Consider the following 20,373-nt stretch of genomic DNA (forward strand, 5'->3'; position numbering starts at 1 on the left):
GGATTAAGGGTCTCAATTTTTTAAAATGTAGCACACATGCTTAACATAACCTGGGCCTACCTGACACATTAAAGTTTCATTAAGAGAAACTTACTCAACTGTCAAATCACCAAATCCCTGTATTCAACAGAGACTAAAAATCTAGCAGCAGAGAAACACCATTTTCCTGAGCGATGCAAAATCTCTGCTACCTTCTTTTCCTCTTAACTCTCCAGAACCAACTACACAATATCACGCATTTGCTATTTTGGTGAACAGTTTCAAAGACAAAGAGCCCAAATTCATACCAAATGCAAACTCATCTTCATTTCATCTCTTAAGAAACACCACCAAAAACTGCAGTCCGCATCAGCACACACGTGGCAGTAGATAATATCAGAGTCAAGGTACACATCAAAGGGCTTTGCTGAAACCTGCTGGATGGTAACAAGGCAGTCACAGGAGACTAAGGCCCAAATCAAAAATAGAACCTGCACTGTATCAGATGGTCCAGTGAAAAAAGTTTCTGATACTTCCATCACATCCTGCGCTCTGTATCACAGGCTCCCACCATCACCTCAGCCTTGACAGCCAACAGTTCAGGGGGAAAAAATACCTAAATAAAACCTGGGAGGCTAAGGAGCATATCTTGAAGAACAAGGGGATACAGTTGGCTAGTAAGACACAAGATTGGCAAGAATATAACCTGAAAGACAGAAGTATTCCTTCCTTATTCAATACTAGTGAGATTTCAGCTGAAGTGCTGTATCTGGACCTGAATGATGTTCTTCAAAAAAGACGTGGACCAACTGAAAACAAGAAACACCACAGATAAAAGACAGAATATGTTATCCATGTTCCTGGGGAGTGAAGACAAGAGGAAACAAATTTGAACTGCAACAGGAAGATCCACATTAGACATTTGGATATTTTTTCATCAAATGTAAAGACAGCAAAGCATTAGAACAGATTTTCTGAAGAGATCTGACATGATTCAAAAATGTTAGAAAATTGTCAATAGTGAAACACACACACAGCTGATCCTTCCGATGGGAAATGAGGTAACTTCCTAAGGATGCTTCCAGCTCTATAATACCATGACTTGACTTACTCATGAGTTCTTCTGAAAAAAATACTTCTTGCATCAGAAAGGTTTCCAAAATGGATTTCAAAACTGGGAAGACATCACAGGCAAAAAAATCATCAACACAGAGGGATGCCAGCTTTGTTTAAGGAGGCTCCTCAGCTGCACATCCCTGAAGCCACTAGCTCTATGCTGTTCTTAACAACTTGGGAGGAATATTTTCAGAGAATGTCCTTATGTGAAGTCCTTATGCAAACTTCACATACATCCAAAACTGATGATCAAAGAGACCAGTACAATTCAGATGTCTTTATAGTAAAATGCACTGGAAAACAATATGCTTAGAGAATCTTTGATCACAGTATGTCCATGATCAAATCCCTCATATGATGCATCTGAATGTCACTAATTATTAGCTCAATATAGGAAATTTAGGAAAAACTGTATTTTTAAAATTCTTGGAGCAGGCCAGCACATTTGAAAATGTGGTAGCATGCACTTTGCCTGATCACATACTCTTGATGTTTTAATTCAGTCACAGGGAGCATTTCATAAGTGTACCACTATTGAGAAGTATCTTTGATATACTGGGAGACTGCATGAGCAGTGAAAAGAACTTATAAGCCACATCCGCAGCATACCTGCAGATAAGTTGTCCTCAATGGGTTAAGTGCTCTGTGCATCTATGAAAGCCATGTCATATGCTAGAGGAGTGATAATCACCCTCACTTACAGAACTCCTAGCAGCTCAGTTCATGGGGCATGGCACTTCCTCCTCTTAACTGCCTTGTTTTCATCTTTGGATTTTTGCATAGAACAGGCACAAACTCAGTACAGAATTTACATTAACCTAGTTCCCCATAAAAAAAAGTTCAGTGGCCATCACTGTATTGTATGTGCTTGCAGATTTTCCGGTGCTTCCATGTCCAAATACTGCGCTCAGCAATAGGCAAATGACCTAAGTATGCTGGGCCCATTACAGCATCACTACAATGACCTTCCTCCGTGACATCCTGCATTTACACCCTATGAGGACCAGTGAAGAGAAGTACAGGGAAGCTAACTACAAAGTCAGACCCTGTGATGCTGAATTCACAGCAAACTGATTATTGCTAAACCTCAAAGGCAAAACACCTAAATTATATTGAGAGATATGAAAAACGCAGCGGAAAAAAAAAAAGAGAACAAGAGGCATCCTTCCTATCATTTGATACATCAGTCTTCTGAACCACAATTCATCCAGCTGCAAGCTCCTGCAAACTGAACACAAACTGAATGGTAAAGTACACTGCTAGCACACGCTGACAGATACGTACAACCTCTCCGAGCCATGTCTTGTCACCCATTATTGCAAGCTGGACTACTGCAGACAAAAGCTCGATAGTGTAAACAAAGCTTAAAAGAACACGTTAAGTACTTACTAGCAGTTACAAACCCCAAAAAATCTGCTGAAGAATTAAGTTAGTTCGAATCAGAGTAGTGGGATCAAATTAAGAACACCAGGCCTCTCTATCAAAGATAAAATGACTTTATTATGATTGAAGGAGACATTAGAGAAGTGTTTTGTAGTGACACTACCTTCCAAAGAAACAACCACTTCTAAATTAACAAACAAAGAATCTTTCTCAAAGACTATTAAAAATGTAAAGCAGGGAACTATATTCTGCCTACAAACAACTTCTGTCTAGTAGACCTAAACATTCTCCTCTTCTCTACTATTTTGAGACTGTTAAGCAAACCTCTGGAAACATGAACATTATATCTACTCATGGTGATCTGCATTCAATGTTATCTATGTATTGAATTGGATAGAAGTATCACGCAAGAAACCTGAAGAATGCGGGTTTCTGAAGGAAACTGAGCTATTGAACTACAGCATATCTCATGTCAGAAATCAGCATTATGCTGTTACTGCTCTAGCATCGTTTCTGAAAGAGATGACTGTAATTTAAGAAGAAACTTATGCTTTAGAGTTTCCTACTTCCTAGGGGGGAGTAACTTATCATTGAGTCACAAGAGTAATTAAGGCTGGGAGGGACCTGTGGAGGTCATCTAGTCCAATGCCCTGTTCAAACAGGTTCAAATAGAACAGGTAACTCAGGACTTGTTAGGTCGAGTTTTGAGTATCTCCAGGGATGGAGATTCTACAGTCTGTGCAGGCAACTCCTTCCAGTGTCTAACCATCCTTGTAAGGAAAACATGATTCCTTATACCTAATTGCAACTTCCCGCATTTCAACTTGTCTGTTGGCTTTTCTCCTATCATTGCGCACCTTCAAGAAGAGTCTAGCTTCATCATCTCTGTATTTTCCCGGTAGTTGAAACAGCAGTAAGGCCTCCCCTTAACTTCCTCTTCTTCAGGCTGAATAAACCCAGTTTTTGCACTCTCCCCCTCTATGTCATGACCTCCAGTCCCCTGAACACCTACTCGGCACTTTGCCAGACTCACTTGGTATGTACAAGAACATACCCAACAGATTAAGGGTTTACTGAGGAGCTCAAAACTAGACATACAGTGGCCAGAGACCCTTCATCTGTTGGGTATGTTCTTGTGCTTAAAAGCCAGTATGTGGCCAGCTTTCTTTGCTGCAAGGGTACACTGATGATTCGTGTTCAACTTGTTCCAACAAGACCAGCTATTTTTCTGCAAAGCTGGTTTCTAGCCAGTCAGCCCACCTCAGATGGAGGGCTTTGTACGTGGCTTTATTGAAGCTTAGGTGGTTCCCATCAAGTCATTTCTCCACCCTGCACAGGCCAATCTGAACAGAGGGCATCTCTGTACCAACCCCTTCCTCTAATTTAGATCATCCAAGACCTTGCTACAGGCACACTCTGTCCTGCTGTGCAGGTCATTAATAAAGACAGGAAACACTACTGGCCCAGTACTAGTCCCTGAGTGGTGTTGTCTATAAAGTCCCATAAACATCTAAGATATTTGTACCTGCGCACAAAATGAGGGTTTCATATTTATTGAAAAAAGGACGTATCAGTTTGAAGTTACAAGCGTATCATGAGTGACCCAAAGTTCTTACTCAGAACAAAAAAGAAAGACTTTAGAAATCATACCTGTACTTTCCCAGTTTACACTCAGAGTCAGAAAGCAGCAAGTTCTGCAAAATCTACATCTATTCTCAGTTTTTCTTCTACTATATCGATAGCAAAATTCCAACTTGTGTCTTAACAATTACCTGTGCTTACACCACAAATGTAGTCAAAAAGTTGATGAACCGGCTTTCCAGTTAGTTCTTCTAGTTTCCGTAGAGTCTGAAGTGCAACTAAACCCCTGAAACACAAAAATTCCCTTCACATACAATGGTAATTTTATCTTACATAGCTCTAATTAAGCCCACCTTGCTTAATTATAACCAATTATAACCCAGTAAATACAACAGTAAGAATCCTGAATATTTCAGGGTATGAAAGAGTAGCAGAACACAATTAAAATGATGAGTACTAAATATAAATGACATACCCAGGCATACCAAAAATACTACTCAACAGCTACAGCCATATTCTTTGGTAGCCATACTGTCTCGTAGCAAAGGCTCAGGGACGATCATCTTCTGTGGCTGTAGTAGACTCAGGACAGATTTTAACTGCATCCACACCACACAGCACTTAAAAGTTTGGGCTTAACAAGGCTATATAATGCCCCCCGGGACACAGTTTTCTGTCTGTGGTTTTTATTGTCTCAATGTGTCTGAAATAATGGGAAAGATGCAATCCAGACCATTAGAGTTATGCTTCTATAGCATGAAACAGAGTGTCTGACATGCAGAGGCGCTAACTCTGCTGGGCTAGAGCTAGAGAACTGTGTGTAACAAAAGGAGCACCAAACCAACTACCATCTTGCCAACGCATTCTGCTGAGAATGGCACCTCCAGCATGCTGCCTCCAAATCTGTCCTGACTTGTGCTGAAGAGCAGTAGTCAATCTAGTCCAAAACTATAACCAGCTGACCACAACCAATTAAGTTGCACAACAACCAGTAGTCAGTACTCAGGCTCACTCTCTGGACTTGTTTCATTTAGTGTTATAGATGTAGACACCACTTTCTAAAGATAAGATGTCTTATAATGTCGCTCCCCTAGAAATCTAACAGAAAAATTAACACACTTTATTTATACCATTATCTATGCCATTATCTGTGAAGCATCCTCCTTTCTACTTTGTAAAATCTTTATGGTTTGCCATGAACTTTTGGAAACACAGATGTTGAATTTGTGACATACACTTACTCCTTACTGAAGACAACTGATTTTGATGCAAGGAAAGAAATACTATGGGGAAACAAAAAGTTCTTGAAACTGTATTTCTGCAAAGACTTCACACTTCACTTTCTACCAATACCGATTTGTGAATCAGTAAATATTTTCCAACAGGATTTCTTCAAATACACCTGAAAACACAAGCTTTTAGTAAACATCAGACTTCAAATTTAATGAACAGGCTTCTGCTATTACTCTTTACAAATTGTGATAGGTGTATAAATTCATGCAGAACCAGAGCACAACGTAACTAAGGAAGTGTGATGCATAAACTAAAAAAAAAACCAAAACCCATTAGTTGTAGAAGAAATAAAAATCAACAGCATTGATAGAATAGCTTTCACCCCTAGCCTATTCATTCTTTCATATGAGACCAGACCTGCTAAGGCAGGTCACCCTGCATAAAAGTACAAGACAACACAAGTACTTCTAGTATTTCACAACAATTTTGTATTTGAGATTAGACTAGTGAGCAGACTAATGCAAATAACCATTTAATTTACTTCCAAAAGGAGAAAAGGCCAATCCAAGCACTTAAGTGTGTAGCCAACTCTAAACAGGTAAGTAATTTCAGTGTCATAGGACTACTAATCCATGGAACTTTAAGCACAAATGCATACAAAAATAATACCCATCACTTGGACAGTCAAATGTAACCAAACCGTAAATCATAAACTGCATCTCTGGGCATAAGCTTATCAAAGAGAAACAGAAATTTTATTTCTGGTTACACTATGAGAAAGGCTACAAGTATATAAAAAAACCCAGAGGTTTTACCTTGTTCCTCCTCCATCAATAGCGAGGACTCGAATTCCCCAGCCTTTCACAGGGTCTGTATATCCAATTATAGCTAAAGTCTCTCTAACAGCAGCCTGAAGACTTTCATCATTTGCCTGTCTCAGTCGCAGTAAGCATGGGATTAATTTTTCCTATCGATAAATACAAAGACATTTCATTCTAACTATATGTTTATACCAAAAGAATCCATGCTGACATTTACTAGTTTGGCATTTAAGTATAAAAGTAATGTATTAGTTAAACTCGGAGGAAAACTTCCTTAAATCTGTATTTACCCATCTCTCTAACAAGGAAAAGAAAGGAGTCCAATATTATGTCATACACATCTCATTGCTAAAGTAACTACCTATCAGAATTAAACAATCAAGGCAAAATGTAAATCTTTCAAATAGCTAGGAAAGCTGTATTTACCAGCAGTTTGGTTTTATTGACTTTAGTGTCACATTGGCCAAACATAAACTCAAGTACGGAGCACACCAAGTACAGCTAAAAGCCCAGATTTTGCTGAATAAGTATCACACTGTTTCAAACAGGAAATGCCTTCCAAGTACATTAATATTAAAACAAAAATTAAAATTTTTTCTCACACTGAGTAATTTTTGTTATCACAAACATACAGATTTATAATCAAAATTCAAGTAGTGAATGTACTCTTTCACAATAAAGTAATTCAAATTATTCATGTGGATGCCCAACCTGTACCCTGCCCAGGTGATTCATCTGGCCTGCACTCCGTTCCCAAAAATCTCTTTTCCAGCAATTCTACAATCTATGTCACACCTCTGTCACACCTTATGGAAAAAGGCATGAGACTGACAAATGCTGTGATGCTAGAATAGTCTACCATCCACCTCCTGTCCTCTCACTGCAGGAAAGAGAATGAGTAGGACTAGATTACACGAACTTATTTGATGGTTATACTCTACTCGTCATCTCTCTTCAAAGGAAGCATGCAAACAAGCATAAAAACTGCTGTGCATATCCAGATCAACTGTACCATTCCCATCTGGTCAGTTGCGACAGAGGACATAGTGTATGACCTCTGTCCACCACTAGAATAAGCTATACTATCTATCCACATGACAATGCTGTATGCTTCTAAATTAAACACTGCAATCTTAAGAGCCTTTAGCTAACCTACTGATGATTTGCATATGAATCTGCTTGAACCAGCTAAAAAACAGCTATAAAAAGAGACATTCACATTGTAATCTCTACAAATAAAAAATATGACTAGCCCACAACAGCACAGAATACAGTTTTATATTATTCTGTGTCAACTGTCAGATATTTATTTTTTGACTCAGCATAAAGACTATTTGCACCTTAATTGCAACTCCTCTGCTCTCTGGAAATTCTAGAAGATGATAGGTCAGTTCTTCAACCCTGCTGATACAGACTCTTTGATTAGAGGATCTTCGTAGGGCTTGAACTAAGGCTCGAGTCCTGTTATCAATGCTCACTCTTGCAATAATCTAAAAAAAGATAAAGTTACACAAAGAACACAAAACTACTGTAAGAAATATGTAAAATTTGTCAAGACTATTCCAAACTGTTATTTTAAGATTTCTCAGAAGTAATGGACAGCATGTTGTAATAGAGATCTGCTACAGACTCCGAGTAAGCATTGCTTAAACGTAAACAGGCAATCTTTTGATTCTTGTTTACTAGCAAAATAAATAAAGGCAGCTCACAGCAATAATACACCAAACAAACATAAGTCAGCATGTACTCAGATGTATTTTCAGGGCAACTCTGAAATCACTGTATTTGGACCATGAAGGAGCGTAAGATTTCTGTAACTACAACAAAAAAACCCCAACTAGATCTATCTAATTTTATGTATGTACATATATATGAACTAAAACATAAACATATATATGAACTAAATATATGTATATATATTAATATATATATAAATATATATACACTATACACACACATATGTATATATATACTTTACACATAAGCTTACATATACATATATGTATTTATAAGTATATTATATGCATATATACCTATATATGTACATATATGCACACATATATACATAGGTACATATATGCATATACACATACACTTATATGTGTATATACATACACATTATACGTATATAAGTGTATATAAGTACATATATGTACTTGTAAGTATATATGCATACGCATATATGTTTACATATAACATATATAAGTACATACAACTTGTATGTATGTTTATATAGTTTGTATGTGTATACATATATATACCTACATGTACGTACATATAAATAAATGTATGTGTACATGTATGTACTTATATGTAAGGATATACATAGGTATATACTTTTTAATGTAAGCATTTCTGTGCATATATATGTATATGTAAGTTTACCTATAGGTACATACATGTGTGTATAGTGTATATATACACTTGTATTACATTATATACACACAGAAATAATATATAAAGAGGTAATGCTAAATGAAGACTTGCCTTTTCTCTCTGAAGAGACAGATGCTTTTCCCTCTCTTCTGCAGTCTTAGACTCTTTTGCTTTCTCCTCCTCATCCTTCTCAGACAGTTCTTGTTCTGGCTGTTTACTCTTTTCTTGTGAAACAACTTTTGTATCAGATCTTAACTTGGGAACCAACCCACCAATGTAACTGTCTACAAAAGCTTGTACACTGTTACTGGGATATGAAAGAAAGTTTGCAATACTCTTTTTAGTGGAAACTGGAAGAGCAGTATTTGCCTTTTCAGTAGCCAGAGTCTCTGCTTCAGGAGCTGAAGTAGCTGCTGAATCCACTCTCTTTTCTTCACTCATTACAGCATTTTCTGATGAATCAAGTTTATTCCTCTCTTCACTTTTAGAGTCCTGTAATAAAGCATTCCTTTTTCTCTCTTGATCCATAACAGACTTATTAAAGTACCAGTTGATATGATCAGCTATGAAGCTGTAAGTCTCTCCAAAATTTGTAGAAAAGTAGCTTATATGAAAAAGGTGGTGTTTAGTAGACGCTGAATCTTCTGGAGTATCTTCATAAGTGCCACTTGAGCTTACTAACATAGAGTCTGAGATTTCATTTGCACAAGTGGGTTTCCTTGCAGCGGGGCCTCTGTTGCAATCCTCCTGAGTTCTGGCATCTGTGACTTGTTTATCATTTTCCAGATTTACACTGATGTTATTTGCATCTGCATTACTTTTGTTTGCTTTTCCCAGAGTACCTGAGTGTGATTTTAATCGAGCTATCCGTGAAACCAGTTCACTGTGTGTGCCAGACACTGCCTTTGAAACAGATTCTATAGTATTCTTAATTCGTGACATGCGACTGTTCACTTTTGTAAGTCCTTTGGAAGAAGAAGTTAAAAGTTTAGAAACTCTATAGTATAAAAAGTCATGGCTGTAAATGTATTTGTAATACCAAAATGTTCTGCTTCTGGCCCACTTACACCGAGGCTCACTTGTATGAAAAACTCTCGGGTGAATGGCATGATTTATCCTCCAGCAGACTTTAGGTCTATACAAATACAGGTATTTGTTTCTTTGCTTCCACCAAAGACTTTTTGGGTTAATCACAAAGAACAAATATGCGTCTAAAGAGAAATGACCTGTCATTACTTATAAATAATTACACCTTTTCTATGTTGCTTGTCTACTTCATTCCAGAAAATATATTTCAATAAATAAGTCTCGTAACACGGTGCTATCTGAAAAAGAAAAAACACAACAATGGAAACCCCAAACCTGTAACAGTTAAACTAAAATCACAGAGTTGCTTAAAGCAGATGCAGATTATTTATTCTTTCAGTAAAGACAGATAAACATTCAAATCAAATGATCTCATGGGGCTATCTACTGATCAGGACATTCGGTGGTGTCATCCCAACATTTTAATTTCAACACATTATTCCTTAAAGGACAGTCTATCTTGAGCAATACACAACACTTATCAAAAGCATTTAGTGACATATAGAAAATTGCTTGCCAGTCTTTTCAATTAAGAGAAACTTGTATATCTTTAGAAAATTATCTTGTGCAGAGACCAAACTTCAAATTAAACTGTCATTACATTACCATCCCTTTGCAGACTCCCTCCCGGGGGAGAAAGGACACCACTTCTTTGAGCAAAGCTTCACTGTAAAGCCACAAGTTCACCGAAACGCTCCTATCCTAAGAACTAAGGGCAGTATGTAATCCTTACTCTACAAAGAAGGATGTTTCTCAGGTGGATCACGGTTTTACACAATATACAAGAGTTGTGCTGCAACCGCAGGAGCGAGTCCATTATTTGGCTAAATGGCAAACTCAGACCTCGCTGGCTTCTGTGACAAGTGCCGGAGGTCAGGCAGGCCAGCAGCTGCGCAGGCCGACGCCAGAGTAACAGCAGAGCCGATGCCGCCGCAGGCAGCAGCGTCGTTACTCACCGCTTCCTCAGCGGCTGCCCGGCCCTACGCCTGAGTCCTGCTGGGTCCCCGACGCCGTAGAGCAGCCGGGCTCCAGGCCGTGGCGCTATATAGGCCCCGGGAGGGGGCGCGGGGTCTGTTTCTGCTTTGCGACATTTCGCAGAATCGATTTCGAGAGCAGCCGCATAAACAAGCGGCGAGTCACGTCCTGCACCGTCCCGGCTGCCCCCACCCCTGCCCCTGCCGGGCGGCGGCAGCCCCACGTCACACGTCCACACCCACCTGCCTGCGTCACGCACGCGAGTCCCGCGTGCCTGGCACGCGCTCACCGTCTCGCCCCCTCCCGCCTACGCCCCCCGGAGCGGCGCGGCCCACGCCGGCGGTACCTGCTGGGCAACGGCTCCCGCCTCCCCCCACTCCCCAGGTGGCCCCGAGCGCCTGGCAGGCAGGGCCTGCCGCCCGCACGAACGGGGCAGCCACAGAGGCCGCGGCCCGCGCGGTGCCACCCCGGCGGAGCGGGCAGGAGGGCGGCGGCGGCGGCGGCAGCGGCGCGGAGCGGCGAGCGGAGCCGCGCTACTGCGCCTGCGCCGCCCCCAGCCCGCCGGAAGCAGCTGAGACACGCACCGCCTCACCGGCCGCCGCGAGCGGAGCGGGGCGGGGCGGGGCGGGGCGGGGTCACGGCCGTGCCCGCGGCGGGGGTTGCGGCGCCTGCGCGCGGGGCTGCGGCCGATGGGGCGGGGCGGCGACGTGCGGGGCTGCACACGGGGGACTGGGCCGGCCGCTGCCCGGGGCCGGCGGAACTGGGGCGGCGTGGGGCTGCCGGCACCGCCGGGAGCGAGCGGCCTGGGGGGAGACGGAGACGGAGCCCTGTCCGGACTGGCTCCTCTGGCTGCTCGGTGCAGGCGCCGTGGGCATTTCCCTCTGCATTTCCCGCTTAATACTGAGCGAAAGATCACAAATAATGAGTTTCCCACAGGTTTGTCAAGTTTAGGGGGCGCCTTGGTATTACCCAGCCAGACTTAAGGGTAGCAGCAGCCCTGTGAGCTTCCGGCTGGCACGGCCTGGCTGGAATACAATTATCATGAAGTTGGCTGAACTTACGGTGATGATGGCAAAAGACAGTGAATGCACTGCATGCCTCAGTAGCTGATGAACGCCTTGCTTCAAACGTTAGGAGGATAATGTTTCATTTGTACTTTCAGATTCCAGTCATCTGCTTCTCTCTCACAAATTAAAAAGTAAAATTAATTTTCTTACCTGGTATTTTCTTCCCCGAAGGAAGATTTATATCCATTGCATGTTGTAATTATTACTTTTTTAAATAAATTGGACAGATTGAACTTTCTACATCTGCCAGTGCAAGACATTTTTCAGCTCTTTAATATTTTATGAATATTAGCTGAATAATTTGTAGTTACTTTTTTGCCTCCAGTCAGTGTGGTGTGTTGACTCTGGCTAGTTGCTGGGTGCCCACCAAAGCCACTCTATCACTCCCACTCCATCAATAGGATGGGGAGGAAATAGCAATCAAAAGCTCATGGTCAAGATAAGGACAGGGAGATCACTCACCAAGTACTATCATGGGCAAAACAGACTCAACATAGGGAAATTAAAATTTATTGCCAATTAATAACAGTAGGATAATAAGAAATAAAACCAAATCTTAAAAACACCTTCCCCCCACCCCTCCCTTCTTCCCAGGCTCAGCTTCACTTCTGATTTCTCCAACTCTTCTCCCCCAGTGATGCAGAGGGACAGGGATTTCATCACACCTTGTCTCTGCTGCTCCTTCCTCATCAGGGGGAGGACTCCTCACGCTCTTCCTCTGCTCCAGTGTGGGGTCCCTCCCACAGGAGACAGTCCTCCATGAACTTCTCCAGTGTGAGTCCTTCCCATGGGCTGCAGTTCTTCACAAACTGCTCCAGTGTGGGTCCCCCACAGGGTGCAGTCCTTCAGGCACAGACTGCCCCAGCGTGGGTCCCCCACCGGGTCACAAGTCCTGTCAGCAAACCTGCTCCAGCATGGGTCTCCCACGGGGCCACAGGTCCTGCTAGGAGCCTGCTCCAGCACGGGCTTCCCACAGGGTCACGGCCTCCCTTGGGCATCCACCTGCTCTGGCGTGGGGTCCTCCATGGGCTGCAGGCAGAGATCTGCTCCACCATGGGCCTCCATGGGCTGCAGGGCACAGCTGCCTCACCATGGGCTGCACCACGGGCTGCAGGGGAATCTCTGCTGTGGCGCCTGGAGCACCAACTCCCCCTCCTTCTTCACTGACCTTGATGTCTGCAGAGTTGTTTCCCTCACATAGTCTCAGTCCTCGCTCCTGGCTGCCATTGCGCAACAGTTTTTACCCTTTCTTAAATATGTTATCCCAGCGCCACTACCAGCGTTGCTGATGGGCTCAGCTTTGGACAGCAGCAGGTTCATCTCGGAGCCGGTTGGAACTGGCTCCTTCCAACATAGGGACAGCTTCTGGTGTCTTCTCACAGAAGCAAGTCCTGTAGCCCCCCCACTACCAAAACTTGTCACGTAAACCCAATGCAATGAAATTTTTTCACTCTTAAGAGAGTATCAAGGCAAGTCTTAAAGGCAGCATTCCCGTATCACTTCCTCAGTGGCCACAAATAGTTCATGAGCCACAATATTATTTAGGGTCCTTTTGCACAGGACAGTGGTGGTTCACAGCCAGGTGGTCATCTGTTCCCTCCTAAATTCTTTCTGTTGCTGCTTTCTGGATTACAGTGGCCTGTTCTGGAGGTATGGTCTGCCTGCCTTCTCTGTAGATGACTACACATCTGGCTGTATTATCTAATGATGGTTTACTCCTGGCTACTGTTTCTAAGACTTTTGTGCTATTCTTTAATTAATCATAAGATTTCATTATGTATGGTTAAGCTCATTTTTAAACCAAATAGCTCAAACAGTAGTGATGTCTGCCCTAAGTGCCAGATGTAGCTAAGCAGGGAGGTTTCGCTGCTCGTTGTTGTATGAGCTTCTTCAGGTAAAGGCCACTTACTGTTGTGAGAGCAACTCAGTACTGATATGTTTTCAACTGTGGTAGCAGTGTTAGATTAAGCAGCTTCCCCAGCTGTGTCTACCCTTGTGCAAGTCCCAGGACTCTTGTTTGACAGTGTGGTGACCTGGATTGGATCTCATCAGATGACTTAAGCAGTGGCCCATCTGAAGCCAGTCTGAGCTGGCTTTAAACAGGCTGTCATTCTTACAACAAAGGGTTAGGCAAAACAAGACCAACAACTTCAGTAAGAAGGAAGTTTGGCCTTGTTAAACTTCATGTTGCCATGGCACACCCTGCCTCTCTTTGACTGGCAAATAAGGTATTGGAGGTAGGTGGCAACTGATCCCTTTTAGCTGCACATAACTCCTTCCTAAACAGTCATGCTTTCTCCCGTAATCTCATTATAAAATTCTCTTCTGTGCCTGCTCAGGCATTTGTCTCACCACTGGGATATGTACAATGGTATGTTGATTCACACCTTTTCTAAGGAGAAGATTCAAGGATTTCACATTTCAGGTCTAATCACAAACCCGTGTGTTCTTGCCACAGAGCTCTTCCTGAGGACGAACAGACCTGTCTGATTTGACATGTTCAGAGGCCCATGATACAGCAGCTTCTCAAAACAACCACTGAAATCTTTGAAAGTGCTGAGGTTTGAACTCAGCCAGCAGCCAGACGCCACGAGGTCAGCCGTTCACCTCCCCCCTCCCTGATGAAATAGGGGAGGGACAAAAAGAAGAGAATTCGTAGGTTGAATAAAAAGAAAGAATTTACTAAATATAACAAGAGAACAACAGTAACAATAGTGAGTCCAAAAAAGAAACAGGTAAAATGCAGCAGTGGCTTACTGAGCGTGGCGACCGCCCCCACAGCAACACACACCCGGGCCGGACCCAAAAGTACCGCCCCTGCCTGCGAGAGCCCACCCCCCTATAGCCCTGGGCATGACATCACATGGTATGAAATACTCCAATGAAAGTTAACTCCATCTTGGTCAAACCAGGACAGCCTCCACCCCTTATTCCATACCATTGACATTATGCTCAGGTTTCCAAATACAACTTAAGGAACCACCCCTTTTTCCCAGGTCTCACAGATATTATTCCCTTAGTCTATGGGTCATCCTTCCACAATGTCTGCTGAGTTCATTTAGTCCATAACTTCGAGTTCCATCTGTCATGACAGTCTATAAGGCTGGAGGAATGAGGTGGAGTTGGCCCAGTCAGTGGAGCAGGAGGCTTTGGATGTGGCACGGGAATGTTGCAAGGCACCAATTGCCATAACAGGGTTATTTGACAGTCCGGTTCATTGGCTATTCTCACCTAAAATCAAATATACCTGAGGCACGCATCGGACTTCTCCATCCTTCTGCATTACCCACCAAGTACACCCAGGTCCTGGGGCAAAAGTAATCCCATGCATGGGATTACCTTTACCCAATGCAGGAGTAACCCAGATGGCCTTCCCCAACATATTCCTAATGAGCACTACGGGGGCTTTATACCCATCCACAGTATGTAGGAGGTTTGATTGGACAGGGCCATCTTGCTTGGCAGATCCTCTGGTATTGACTAACCAGGTGGCTTTTGCTAAATGCACGTCCCAGTGTTTGAAAGTTCCACCACCCATTGCTCTCAGTGTAGTTTTCAGCAATCCATTGTATCGCTCAATTTTCCCAGAGGCTGGTGCATGGTAGGGAATGTGATATATCCACTCAATGCCATGTCCTTTGGCCCAGGCATCTATGAGGTTGTTTCGGAAATGTGTACCATTATCTGACTCAATTCTTTCACAGAATCACAGAATCATCTAGGTTGGAAGGGACCTTGAAGATCATCCAGTCCAACCGTTAACCTAGCGCTGACAGTTCCCAACTACACCATATCCCTAAGTGCTATGTCAACCCGCCGCTTGCACACCTCCAGGGATGGGGACTCCACCACCTCCCTGGGCAGCCCATTCCAACGCCTAACAACCTGTTCTGTAAAGAAATGCTTCCTAATACCTGGTCTAAACCTTCCTTGGCTCAACTTGAGGCCATTACCTCTTGTCCTATCACTTATTACTTGATTAAAGAGGCTCATCCCCAGGGATTTGGGGTAGACAGTCTTGTGTGTGTCAAACTCTTGCACTAAAGGGAAGTTGAATCAAATTTTTGTAAATTATCACTTTGTTCCAAAAAATATATTTTTTTAATTTCTTTGATAGCATGTTGCAATGAGGTTTGAACTGAGAAAAAAAATAACTGGAAATTTGAATATTGTTTCTATCTGCGCTGTTGAAAGATTGTTCCATTACATATCTGCAAAGTTGTAGACATTTCCAGGGTACCTTCTGAATTATCAACTTTTGTACAGATTAACTGATTCAAACAAAAGAACAGCTCTCATCTAAAATTTGGACTGTATGTTAAGACACTTTTAGTTGGAACAATTGACTATCTCTTAAAAATAAGTGATCTTCATAATTAAAGTTCATCTCTGTACTTTTTTTTAAGGACACAGAAATGTAGACATACCCAAATCCCACCCAACTATATTGTACAAATGTTCTTTTTCTGAAGTAGAGAGTAGAACTGTGGGAAGACTTGCTCTGTTAGGATTTCCATCCCCCTTATTTCAGAACAAAGAAGGGGAGATGGGATTTCTGTGCCTGCAATTATCTGATTTAAATCTTCAAATTGTTAACATCAGCAATTGCCTAGGAATACTGAACTGTAACAATTACAGAATGACAGAATTGTCTAGGTTGGAAAAGACCTAGAAGATCATCCAGTCCAACCATTGACCTAACATTGACAGTCCTCAACTACAGCATATCTCTAAGCGCTAAGTCAACTTTACTCTTGAACACCTCCAGGGATGGGGACTCCACCACCTCACTGGGCAGCCCATTCCAACGCCTAACAACCCGTTCTGTAAAGAAATGCTTCCTAATATCCAGTCTAAACCTTCCCTGGTGCAATTTGAGGCCATTCCCTCTTGTCCTATCACTTCTTACTTGGTTAAAGAGACTCATCCCCAGCTCTCTGCAACCTCCTTTCAGGTAGCTGTAGAGGGCGATGAGGTCTCCCCTCAGCCTCCTCTTCTCCAGACTAAACAACCCCAGTTCCCTCAGCCGCTCCTCGTACGACATGTGCTCCAGACCCTTCACCAGCTTCGTTGCCCTTCTCTGGACACGCTCGAGTAATTCAATGTCCTTTTTGTAGCGAGGGGCCCAAAACTGAACACAGTAATCGAGGTGCGGCCTCACCAGTGCTGAGTACAGGGGTAAGATCACTTCCCTGTCCCTGCTGGCCACGCTATTTCTGATGCAAGCCAGGATGCCATTGGCCTTCATGGCCACCTGGGCACACTGCTGGCTCCTGTTCAGCCGGCTGTCAATCAACACCCCCAGGTCCCTCTCTGACTGGCAGCTCTCCAGCCACTCCTCCCCAAGCCTGTAGCACTGCTGGGGGTTGTTGTGGCCAAAGTGCAGCACCCGGCATTTGGCCTTATTAAAACTCCTACAGTTGGCCTGAGCCCATCGCTCCAGCCTGTCCAGATCTCTCTGCAGAGCCTCCCTACCCTCGAGCAGATCAACACTCCCACCTGTCACGGTCCACTCGGTGGACTCGTGATGATTCGTTTGCTACAATCTCGAAAGTGCAAAATTAAGGTGACCAACACCAAAGGGGATAGCAGTAATCAAACAGTGAAACTTTATTGGGTTGCCTGTGAAGAGGCACGCGATAGTTAGAGATGGGTGAAAGAAAGGAGAAAAGTAAAGTTAAGTTTAGAGAGAAGAGGGAGAGAGGTTATAGCTACCACCACTGATCTCACGACGTCCTAACGGTCCCGGGTCCAGCTGATGCTGCGTCGTCGATCGTCGTGGTCCTTGGTGGGGAAGCTTCCAATTTTCGTTGTCCAGAAGTAATCTTTTATGCTTAGTAACACACCTTGCTCCACCTCTGCCTCGGGGGTCTCTGCCCTTCTCAGAATTCAATTATCATATCTCCACCCCTCTCGAGCAAGGCCATCGCGCGTGCGCGGGGGGGAGTGTCCGAGGTGTGGTCAGTCTCGGAGGCGGGTAACCTTCAACCAGGAGGTGTGTTTTGGTATTATAATGAAGCAAAGTTCATCTGAGGTTCATGATTTCTTCATCGGTGTTATGGCAACAGTCACGATCCATCTTTTTGACAATGGCTATGCAATTATCACTAACTGCTCTGGCTAGGCCCAGGTACCGAACAATAGCACAACACTCTTTGTACTGCACGGCTCAGGCACCAAAGAACAGCACTGCACTGCCTGCACCACACGGTTCAGTACTCAGGAGAACAGCACAGCACTGGCTGTGCCACACAGTTCTGCATTCAGGAGCCTTTGCACCACATTCCATTCCAGGGGTCGGCAGCTGCGCTCCAAACAGGCCATTGTCGGGTACCTCACTGTCCATGTCCCTGATGACAATGTTGAGACAATGCTGATCTTCTGACCGACTCTTACACCACCCAACTTGGTGTCATCTGCAAACTTACTGAGGGTGCACTCAATCCCCTCATCTAGATCATCAACAAAGATATTAAAGAGGAGTGGCCCCAAAACCAAGCCCTGGGGGACACCACTCGTGACCAGCCACCAACCGGATTTAACTCCATTCACCACAACTCTTTGGGCCCGGCCATCCAGCCAGTTTTTTACCCAGCAAAGCGTGTGCCCATCCAAGCCACAAGCAGCCAGTTTCACCAGAAGAATGCTGTGGGAAACGGTGTCAAAGCCCTTACTAAAGTCAAGGTAGACAACATCCACAGCCTTTCCCTCATCCAATAAGCAGGTTGCCCTGTTGTAGAAGGAGATCAGGTTTGTCAGGCAGGACCTGCCTTTCATAAACCCATGTGAACTAGGCCTGATCATCTGGTTGTCCATTATATGACTTTTAATGGCTCCCGAGATGACCTGCTCCATGACCTTCCCTGGCACCAAGGTCAGACTGACAGGTCTATAGTTTCCTGGATCCTCCTTCCTGCCTTTCTTGTAGATGGGTGTCACATTTGCCACCCTCCAGTCCAATGGAACCTCCCCAGTTAGCCATGACTTCACGTAAATCATGGACAGCTGCTTGGCGAGCACATCTGCCAACTCCCTCAGCACCCTTGGGTGTAACCCATCCGGTCCCACAGACTTGTGTGCATCCAAGTGGTGTAGCAGGTCTCTGACCACTTCCTCTTCAACTGTGCTGACCTCAATCTGCTTCCCCTCCCCATCTCCCAGCTCATGAGGCTGGGTGTCCAGGGAACAGCCAGTTCCACTGCTAAAGACTGAGGCAAAGCAGGCGTTGAGCACCTCAGCCTTTTCCTCATCCTTAGTTACCATGTTTCCCTCTGCATCCAGTAGGGGAGGGAGATTTTCTCGAATCCTCCTCTTGCTGTTGACGAATTGATAGAAAGATTTTTTTGTTATCCTTAACAGCTGCAGCCAAGTTGAGCTCTAGCTGCACTTTGGCTCTCCTAATGTTCTCCCTGCATAACTTCACTACGACTTTACAGTCTTCATGAGAGGCTTGGCCCCTCTTCCAAAAGTGATAGATTCTCCTTTTGTTCTTGAGATCCAGCCAAAGGTCCCTGTTTAGCCAGGCCGGTCTCCTTGCCATCCTGCTTGTTTTTCGGCACACGGGAACAGCCTGCTCCTGTGCCTTTATGACTTCGCTCTTGAACTATGTCCAGCCTTCCTGAACTCCCATTTCCTTCAAGGCAGCTTCCCAAGGGATTTGGTTAACCAGTCTCTTGAACAGGTTGAAGTTTGCCCTCCGGAAGTCTAAGGTGGCAGTTTTACTAACCCCTCCCTTTGTTTCTTGAAGGATCAAAAATTCGATCATCTCATGATCCCTGCACCCTAGACAGCCTCCAACCTTTACCTCCCCCACAAGCTCTTCCCTGTTCACAAGAAGCAGGTCCAGGAGGGCACCTTCCCTGGTCGGCTCACTCACCAGCTGTGTGAGGAAGTTATCCTCCATACATTCCAGGAACCTCCTGGATTGTTCCTTCTCTGCTGTGTTGTGATCCCAGCAGATACCCGGGAGGTTAAAGTCCCCCACAAGAACAACAGCAAGTGACCGTGAGATTTCTCCCAAATGTTTGTAGAAAGCTTCATCCACCTCACTGCTTTGGTTGGGAGGTCTATAGCAGACTCCCACAGCAAGATCTGCTTTGTTGGCCCTTAACCTGATCCACACACTCTCAACCCCATTATCACTATACTTGATTTCCAAGCTATCATAGCATTCTCTTACATATAGGGCCACTCCACCACCTCTCATTCCCTGCCTATCCCTCCTGAAGAGCTTGTAGCTTGTAGCCATCAATTGCTGCACTCCAGTCGTGTGAGGCATCCCACCACGTTTCTGTTATAGCTATGCCATGCCGCCATAAAACTTTCTCCTCAAGGCCTAAAATGGTGTTCCAGGCAGTGGCATGGGACACAGCATAAGTTTCCAGCCAACCAGTGGCTGCTTCCACCATTATAAGCACATAGTGTTTGCCATGCCGAGTATGTGGGAGCGTGATATAATCAATCTGTCAGGCCTCCCCATATTTATATTTTGACCATCGTCCTCCATACCAAATGGGCTTTAACCGTTTGGCTTGCTTGATCGTAGCACTTGTCTTACATTCATGGATTACCTGTGCAATAGCATCCATGGTTAAGTCCACCCCTTGGTCACGAGCCCATCTATATGTTCCATCTCTTCCCTGATGGCCTGAGGAGTCGTGGGCCCAGAGAGCCATGAATTGTTCACCCTTATGTTGCCAGTCCAGATCTACTTGAGACACATTGATCTTTGCAGCCTGATCCACCTGTTGGTTGTT

General features: G+C 44.0%; 1 protein-coding gene across 12 annotated transcripts in view; it reads right to left on the reverse strand.

Annotated features, from left to right (window-relative positions):
- PNPLA8 (patatin like domain 8, phospholipase A2) overlaps positions 1-11,063 on the reverse strand; it is a 41,173-nt gene extending 30,110 nt beyond the window's left edge. For 2 of the 12 annotated variants that reach the window (XR_012623611.1, XM_074827497.1), the window contains exons 1-5: positions 10,532-10,777; positions 8,601-9,814; positions 7,454-7,603; positions 6,108-6,259; positions 4,251-4,345 (exon numbers count right to left, since the gene is read on the reverse strand). Coding sequence is in view for 11 of the 12 variants with exons in the window: in XM_074827497.1 (XP_074683598.1) it covers positions 4,251-4,345; positions 6,108-6,259; positions 7,454-7,603; positions 8,601-9,722 (1,519 nt within the window). In the remaining variant the exon portion in view is untranslated. The other 10 variants (XM_074827498.1, XM_074827493.1, XM_074827492.1 and 7 more) reach the window with 10 other exon arrangements.
- Between the last annotated feature and the right edge of the window lie 9,310 nt (positions 11,064-20,373).

Source organism: Strix aluco, chromosome 5 (genome assembly GCF_031877795.1).
Source record: "Strix aluco isolate bStrAlu1 chromosome 5, bStrAlu1.hap1, whole genome shotgun sequence".
NCBI lineage: Eukaryota > Metazoa > Chordata > Aves > Strigiformes > Strigidae > Strix > Strix aluco.